We start from the raw sequence: 9,146 nt of genomic DNA on the forward strand, positions 1-9,146 counted from the left end.
GGCCAAAAATGGACCAGCTCCCTATTACCTCAAAGCTCTTGTCACTCGCTTCCTCAGATCTACTACCACTGCTCGACTGGTCCCACCATCTCTTTGAGGAAGAAGTAGATATACAGCAAGACTCTTCTCTGTTCTGGCACCGAGGTGGTGGAATGAACTTCCCCTAGATGTCCGAACAGCTGAGTCCCTGGCTATCATCAAACAACACTTAATCTAGCACTTTTTCCATGTTTGTTTAATATGCATATTAAAAAAAACTATGAACAAAGATTTAGGTTGATGGTGTTTTAAATCTGTAACCTAGTGAACCAGTTTTAATGTATTTACTGATAGAGACTTCAAAACACTTTTGTACGTCACTCTGTATAAGGGCATCTGCCAAATGCTGTAAGTGTATTTTAAATGTAAATATAAATCTATGATGCTGTAGCATGCCAGAATGGCCACTGAGTACATCTTTTAGTCTAGATGGGGACTTGTCTGGTTAGTAGATAAACGGGACGGTCATGATGCTGTACATCCTGTCTGAGGCTCAGCTCAATCAGGGAGTAGCACATTCAAAACAAAGTTGTCCTTATCCCAGATCTGGGCCTCTGATTCTGGTGCAGATGTCACTATCTGAGGCATATGAACTGTCTTACTATATACGTATAGTCATATAGTGTTATATAGATAAAACATAATAATCATAAAATATGTTTTTATAAATATAGCTTGAAAATTGTCTCACAAATTATCGTATTTAATGTAGCTAAAGTGCATCATCAATTAAGATCTTTATTATAACTAGGAAATAATAGTCTTCTCAGATAACCTGCTAATATTTGCCACTAATGGTAACCGGCTAGCTAAATATTAGCTAAGTTAGGGTTAGGTTATTTTTCTACATACTGTATTATCTTTAATGCTAATGCTAGCCAGCTAACTAACAAGCCTGGCATTATTGCGTAGTTAAAAGTGATAGTTAAAAGTGATAGCAGGATGCTTTTTGCAGATTTAGTTACCAAATGCTAATGGCTAACCATCCTGACTGCCCACTCACAAACAGATCCTACAAAGATCATAAATTATAAATAAATAAATAAGTAAACAAACAAACAAACAAACACAAATAAATAAATAAATAAATAAAAAAATAAATAAATAAATAAAAACCTTAGTATTTTTTTTAACATTTAAACCAAAAATTCAATGGATTCAAATCATACAATGGATCAATGTAGCATTGATTTGACTAGCCTAAAATTCCACTTTGTATATTTTAATGATATTAATATTGAGTAATGACAAGTTTTATAGGATTTTCATGTTTTGTTTATTTTTTTTAATACAGTAACATATAATGTGTTTTCTTATACAACAATTTAATTAAAATATACAGTACATATATGCAGTCTATCTTACTAAAATAAAGTCAACAGATCTATATCTCAACAAAGCTGCAAATCAGAAAGCTGTCAGAAACCTCTGAAAAAAACCTCAGAGATCTCTGTTTTCATTTATAAGGTTTTTAAATATGTCGGTACTTTTAGGTTTAATCTTAATCTTAATCACACTCAAAGCCCTGATTGTCGGTGCCATCTTTGGAGTTTTGATGATGCGCTTTCTCATTGTGAAAGCAGTAACCACAGTGTGGTGTTTCCATTGGCATAACTTTAGCAAAGTTCGAGAAGTCTACATGATACTTTCCTGGTTTGCTGCGTGAGATAATAGGGAGAAATTGGTAGCCCCACTTGATCTCCTTAGGCATGTAGGAAGTCCTCACTTGGCAAGAGAAGCTGGTGTATTCAGCAACACTGTCCATAAACACTACAAGCTCAAAGTCCTGATTCTGAAGGGTCTCCACTGACATTTCAAAGAATGGACTCTTTTGGTCTATTATATGGTAGAGAGTCAATGGAGAGATGAAGAAAAGGTTGTCTTTCCCAGTTTCTACACTGAAATCGATGTTGACCTGATCCATGATGATGGATTCTCCTTCAGTTGTAGTTGTTGTCTTAATAAACTTGCCGTATATTTGGGTTCCAATCATCAACGATTTGCGCAGGTTGGCCACTCGTATCTTTAGACACAGAGTATCTTGTCTAGAGCAGATGACAGCCATCTTACTAAACATGATTGCTTTGGCTCTTCTCTTGGGCAGTGAGATTTTGGCCATTAACACTCCACCCCAAAAGCAGGATATGATAGTAGCAAGAATAACCTGGAAAATGTAGATGGCAATGGCACCTGGGCAGAACGTAGTAATGACTCGTGTGCCATAAGCAATAAAAGCCTGTGTCTCCAGTGAGTACAGGAAGGCAGTGGTGAGGTCATAGACACCAATAACACATACAGTGGTGTTATCTGATGGGTTTTGCCACCACAAGTCACCATTGGTACCACCAACCCAGTACCATAAAAGGGCAAATACAAACCAGCTAAGAATGAATGAAGCCACAAAGAAAAACAATAGAAACGTCCAGTGGATCTCAACTAAAGTGGTCCAAATGTCTAGTAGGAAACTGATCCAGTATTTGTACCTTATGTTGGAATACTCAATGTTGCAATGGCCTTCTTTAGTGACCAGGCGGTTATGCTGAATCCGCCACTCATTCAGATAGTCTTTGAAAAATTGTCCAATATTCTGTGCCATTATCAAGATTTCTCTACAGAAAGAAGAAAATAGGATAAACTGAAAAGCTGCAGGATCATAAATCTTTCTTAACTCAAAACTTGCTTAAAAATACATGATTTTTTTTGTTAAATAATTGCTGTAAATAAAAAAAATTCACAGTGAAGTGCAAAGTGTTTATTATACATTCCTGTAACTGTAGGTAACCAAACAATTATGGTTTTTGTTTGTATCATCTTACTATTAATACAGCAATACATAGGATAAAATGACTGAATTCATTTTGAATTTTTTTTCAACCAAAATAAAAATATCACATTTGCTGTATACAGTTTGCAAATCACATCGAAAACAAGCGTACAGCTTGGAACCTACCTGTTAGATAAATTTCCCTGTGGGCATCCAAGACTTTGAAAAAACAGGTATATATCTTGTAACTTACAACTGACAGTAATTCAGTTTCTCGCTTTCTCTATATCTGTATACATATATTACCATAAACTATCTCTTATTCTATCTCTCACGTTCTCTGAGACCTTTTATCAACTCTCTGCATGTCTACTGTGCCTGTAGGCAGTACTTGGCATCCACATTTATTTACCTGTACACAAAATTCAGTTGTTTTCCCTACGTGTGGGATATAGATTTACACAACACACTTGTGAATGGTCAGTGATCTTGTGCATGTCTGTTCCCTAGCCTGACTCACTGCGGCTCCTTATATAATTTACAAACGTGTGTACAGTATAAAAAGGTGTATGCTACTATAAAAATTCTATACTGCTAAGTTCAATAACCTGAGGAAAATTTTATCTCACAACCCATCCTCTTCTTCCTAAACACTAAACACTGACTCCATTTATTAAATGTTTTTTTACTCAATCATATTTTATAGTTTTATAGCATTGTAAGTGAAACAATATGATAAATCTAATTGCTTATAATTAGTCTGTATTGCAAGTCTATCTAAAGTTTTATTTGTGATGAGGCATAGTAAGACATTTGGGTTTGGATAAACTAATTAGAATGTAGCACCATTGGAGGAAGACCACTCAATTTCAGGTGAGCAAAATTATAGGAATGGATAGTCTTAAAATAAATTGTTTTTTTTTAGGGGTTTCTACCTTCACTCTCCTCTTCAGTGGGTGAAATGCTGCTCTATTGGGTTAAGGTCTGGTGATTGGCTTGGCCAGTTTAAACCCTATTTATTTCTTTTGTTATAGGCCTTGCTTTTGTTGACAGTGGGTCATCGTCTTATGCAATGATGAAGCTCCTACTGAATACATTGCATGCATTTCTCTGTAATTAGTGGCATGATTTTTTAGATTTTTGTATTCATTCTGTTGCTACCATTATGAGATACATAATAAATAAAGATTAGTAAGCCGGTTCCAGAAGCAAGAATGTAAGCCCAAAGCTTGCACGAATATCAAATATCCTTGTATGCATGAAACCTCTTTTTTTCAAACATTTACATACAAATCAATATATTTGGTGCTATTTCATTGCAATGAATATTTACAACAAACTAGGAACATTGTGCCAACTCCTGATCATTATAACATCCTGTAAATTACTAGGAATTGTGATGATACTTTTCAAGCAAAATGGCTTGGGCAAATTCTTAGAAATTTTCAGTTGTGGGACTGTGTTGACTAAACAGGACTGTGTACATGAAATCAACAATAGATTTATTTTACACAAGTTCAAACCCACTAAACTCTGTCATAACATTGAGACATCCTCTGTACATCCTCTCTCCAAGTAAACAACTGACTTTTGTATACAGGTAAACATTACACGCCAAAGTCAGACATACTAGTAAAAGAGCTTCAGACATGATCCAAGAGAGTGAGCAGGGAAAAAGAAACCGGGACATGAATTAACAATATAATCAAAAAAGAAGGAGAGAAAGCACAGGCTTGTGAACTGAAACTCTGGGTAAGTGTATTTATATTTTATTTGTACCTGAGAGCAAAATAATACATGGATATTAAAGTGGGGTCTTGGAATAATAGGCAAGGGATTTGAAAGGAATTGCTGCAGTGGTGGAAATCTCAAACTACCATTATTAAAGATGAGTTACTGGCATATTTGACTAGTCATTTTAATTGTATAGTTTAGGTCCATGATTTAACGAACTTTAAAAAATAAAATAAAATAAATCCTTAAATAACGTTTGAATGTCTTTGTTCTGATGAGAGGAAGTCCAGAAAGGAGAAAAAAGCTCTCTGGTTTCAGAAATAGACAAAATATTATTGTCCACATTTATAATGTAAGCCTAATACTTAGACTGTCTAAGTATATAGTTTATTTTTTATTAATTTTATTTATTTATTTATTATTATCAGTTTATTTTTATTCATGTAATTTTATTACATTACAGAACAAGTGCATAGTTTCAGCATGTTTTTATGTTCTGTCTTCTAGGTTTTTATCTCAGGGAACATTGAAAATGACCGGCACCTTACCAGAGTTCCTCAGAGAATACCTGGCTAACCGCCAGATTCACAAAAATCGTTTGGTGACCAAAAATGGCCACTGCAACATTGCATATGGCAGTGTGAAACAAAGCCATTTTTTTGTCCACTTCCTAGATTTCTGGACCACCTTAATGGAAATGCGCTGGCGTTTTGTCATCTTTCTCTTTGGAGCCTCCTTAGTGTTTGGCTGGTTCATCTTTGGACTATTCTGGTATTGGGCTGCATTTGCTAATGGTGACCTAACCTGGCAAAACCCACCTGCTGGCCATAAATATTGTGTAGAAAATCTTTTTGATATGAAAGGTGCCTTCCTTCAGTCTATAGAGACTCAGATGTCAATTGGTTATGGTTATCGACTCATCACCCCATATTGCCGTAGCGCCATGACCATTTTCACAATTCAGTGTGTCTTTGGGACAGTGATTATCTGCTTTTGGTGTGGGGTGATTATGACTAAAGTTGCCCGAGGCAAAAAAAGGTCCAGAACCATCAGTTTTAGCAAGATGGCAGTTATATCTTCTCAAAAGGGCAGTCTCTGTTTACAGATACGAGTGGCCAATATGCGCAAATCTCTGATGGTTGGGAGCCAGATCTATGGCAAACTTCTTAAGACAACCGTCACTCCTGAAGGTGAGACCATTATAATGGACCAGATCAGGATAGATTTCATTGTAGATGCTGGAAAGGACAATCTTTTCTTTGTCTGCCCTTTGACCCTGTACCACATCATTGATGAATCAAGCCCATTTTTCCAAATGACAGTAGACACTCTTCACCAGCAGGAGTTTGAGTTAGTGGTGTTTCTCGATGGCACTGCCGAGTCCACCAGCTCCTCATGCCAGGTCAGAACTTCCTACCTACCTAAAGAGATCATGTGGGGCTATGAGTTCCTACCTATCATCTCCCGCAGCAAAGAGGGAAAGTTTCATATAGATTTCTCCAACTTTGCCAAAGTGGTTCCTGTAGCTACACCACCTTGTGCTAGTCAGTTTGTCAAATCTCCAGACGGCTTTCACGATACTCAGACTGATGGTCACAGGTTTCAAGAGATGGAAGACCAGTTCTGTGCTACCAGTTTGTAATGCATGTAAGTGTTGTTTAAATATTTGCATTTACCTTAAGGGTGAAAGCTTGTTATGTTCATTCCAAAATCTTAAGCCTTTATGTCTGATTTCACTGCAATTCAGAAATGTGATTTTGATTATTTCTAATCATAAATATTGCATTCAGTAGACCTATAAGAAATGTGGCTGTCTATGAAGAATAATGTGTGCAGAGTACCTTTGTCACCTCACAGATCCAGGGTCCCAGCGTGGTATGTGGACTGCCTGCTTTACATCTGAAATAGTGTGTGAATGCATGTGTTCATTGTCCCTGCCAATGGACTGCTGTCCCATCCAGTGTGTGTTCCTGGCATACATCCAGTGTTCCCAGGATTGGCTCTAGTTTCATTGTGACTGTAAAATGAATGAATGAATGAATGAATGAATGACTTGATGTCATCACTCAATTGGTTCTGATATGTGCATCATGCATCATACTTCCCATGAATGTACCCATATGAGAACCTTCACTAAACTTTTGACACAATATTGAGAGAAACAGGTGTATTGAATGCCTTTGTATGTTGTAGCATTGCAGTTTCCTTTCACGCGAACTACATAGCCCAGCATGACAATGTCCCTGTGCATTAATCACAGAGCTGCAAGAAGAAATGGTTTGCCAAAGTTGGTGTGGAAGAACTTGAATGTCCTGCACAGAGCCCTGAATCTGACTCAACCACATTTAACACCGTTGGGATGAAATGGAACACTGACAGCACCCTAGACGTCCTCACCCACTATCTTTGTCTGATGATGCTCTTGCAGCTGAATGACAGCTACGCTCCAACATCTAGTGGAAAGCCTTCCCGAAAGAGTGGAGGATATTATAAGAGCAAAAAGAGACTCAATCTGGAAAAGGGATGTTCAACAAGCATTAAACTGAAGAACAATTAAGGAATAATTGAATCACATTATTTCTGTAAAACACACTGTACGTTAATATTATGAATATTCATTGTCCAAAAGCTTAAAGCTCCAGCACTGACTTGAACTAAAATAAGTTTTAAAAATTATAAATATAAGATAAATTTATTCAGCAGATATACTAAGACTTGGCTGCACTTTTGTTGTGCGTTATCTCAAATAATCATCATAGTGTTTATATAATGTTTCATTATTAATTGTTAAAATGTTTAATTATATGTTAAAGATGAGCTACTAAAATGATGAGCTGAATGAAAATCTGTGACACTGTATGCGTTCGAGGTTTATAAGGCTTTTTATACTTTATTTTATTTTATCTTGATAGTTGTAATAAGTTACACACATCTAGTAAGCTAGTTTTGTAGTTTATTTGTAATCCTGGCTGAATAGTGCATACTTTGAATAAATAGTTGATCTTAAGGATATTTGTATTCTCTGCTCAGCCAGAAGAGGGCAGAACAGGTAAAGCAAAATCAATCTGTTAGAACTTGTGACTTAATACATTTATATATGTTTTCAAAAAACTTTATTAGACCTGAGCTTAATGAGAAAAGACCCTTGAAATAAACTGCCATTTTAATCACCTTTAAATAAAATAAATAAATAAATAAATAAATAAAAATGAGGATGTTATTGATTGTATTTGGAACAATCGATTATTATTATTCAATCAATTAACAGTAACACATTATGTATGCATGTGTGCGTGTGTGTGCGTGCGTGTGTGTGTGTCCGTGATGTACTGCTATATTTAATTGTAATATATGATATATTATAACCATATTTAAAGATCATGACTGCAATCATTCTGCAGAGACCTGATTGTCCATTAGGTGGAAGTGAAGCTTGTTGTGTTTAAGAGTGAGTTGTGCACCATGGAATGCTTTTGTTTAAAAGTGCTGCTCTCTGACTCAAACATGACACACAGGCAGTAACGCAAAGGTTTTCCAGTAAACAGTACAATGTGTTTGGATGTAAAAATACACACACGCGCACGTTACCACATACACACACGCACAGCTATACACACGCATACCGATACACATACACACACTCACACCTATACACATACACACCTATACACATACACGCACACCCACACACATGCACACACTCACACCTATATACATACACACAAGCATACCTATACAAATACACACACTCACACCTATACACATACACACACATGCACACCAATACACATACACACCAATACACACACACACGCACACCCATACACATACACACACTCACACCCATAAACATGCACACCTATACACATACACACCTACACAAATACACACCTATACACATACACACACTCACAGCTATAAACATACACACACACACAGCTATACATGTACAGTACAGACACACAATACACACACCTATACATATACTCTAATGCTCTAAAAGACAGCATTAAAAATAAATAAGTAAGTAAATAAGTAAATAAGTAAATAAGTAAATAAGTAAGTAAGTAAATAAATAAATAAATAAATAAATAAATAAATAAGACACATTCCAGTTTAAAATGTAAAAACATTTATTTGTCATCACATTTATCTACATAGACATTTTTAAAAAAAAAAGTAATAATACATTGCAGGAACAACAAAAGTAAAAAAAAAAAGAATAATTGCAAAATTATATATATTTTTATATAAATTCATATATTTAATTTTCAAAATACATTGTATATATGAAAAAGCACAGTTCCTTCATTAGATAGTGATATTCTGAAAAGAGGATGGGTTGGGTATTTATTTATTTATTTATTTATTTATTTATTTATTTATTTATTTATTTATTTATTCATCATTTAAAATGTGAATTGCTCTATATCTACATTTAAGAAAATTCAAGCATGGGAATACCAAACCTGTCTAATTTAAGACCCTGCAATCATTAGTGAGGCACGTTTGAATGTTGTCTTTGGGATTTGAAGCTTTAGCAGAAAAAATATATTTTTTTTATTTGGCACTTACAGTATTACAGTATTGTGGTCTTTAAAAGCAAATG

The 9,146-nt window shown here is 35.3% G+C and overlaps 2 protein-coding genes across 5 annotated transcripts; one reads left to right on the forward strand and one right to left on the reverse strand.

Moving 5' to 3' along the window:
* Window positions 1–1,376: 1,376 nt before the first annotated feature.
* On the reverse strand, window positions 1,377–3,152 carry LOC132851695 (ATP-sensitive inward rectifier potassium channel 1-like). The gene is made up of 2 exons (XM_060878680.1): window positions 2,990–3,152; window positions 1,377–2,648 (listed from the first exon to the last, which is right to left on the reverse strand). Exon 2 carries the CDS (start codon window positions 2,633–2,635, stop codon window positions 1,547–1,549), a length of 1,089 nt encoding a protein of 362 aa, XP_060734663.1. The 5' UTR covers window positions 2,636–2,648; window positions 2,990–3,152; the 3' UTR covers window positions 1,377–1,546.
* Window positions 3,153–4,437: 1,285 nt separating this feature from the next.
* Window positions 4,438–7,703, forward strand: LOC132851414 (ATP-sensitive inward rectifier potassium channel 1-like). Of its 4 annotated transcripts, none has more exons than XM_060878291.1 (3): window positions 4,438–4,555; window positions 5,045–6,184; window positions 6,395–7,703. In XM_060878291.1, the coding sequence occupies exon 2, from the start codon at window positions 5,070–5,072 to the stop codon at window positions 6,177–6,179; it is 1,110 nt and encodes a 369-aa protein (XP_060734274.1). In that variant the 5' UTR covers window positions 4,438–4,555; window positions 5,045–5,069; the 3' UTR covers window positions 6,180–6,184; window positions 6,395–7,703. The 4 variants fall into 4 exon arrangements, with proteins under 4 accessions (XP_060734274.1, XP_060734275.1, XP_060734273.1 ...); XM_060878292.1 differs by having other exon boundaries at window positions 6,731–7,703; XM_060878290.1 differs by having other exon boundaries at window positions 6,798–7,703.
* Window positions 7,704–9,146: the final 1,443 nt, after the last annotated feature.

This window comes from Tachysurus vachellii, chromosome 9 (genome assembly GCF_030014155.1).
Source record: "Tachysurus vachellii isolate PV-2020 chromosome 9, HZAU_Pvac_v1, whole genome shotgun sequence".
NCBI classification, from domain to species: Eukaryota; Metazoa; Chordata; class Actinopteri; order Siluriformes; family Bagridae; genus Tachysurus; species Tachysurus vachellii.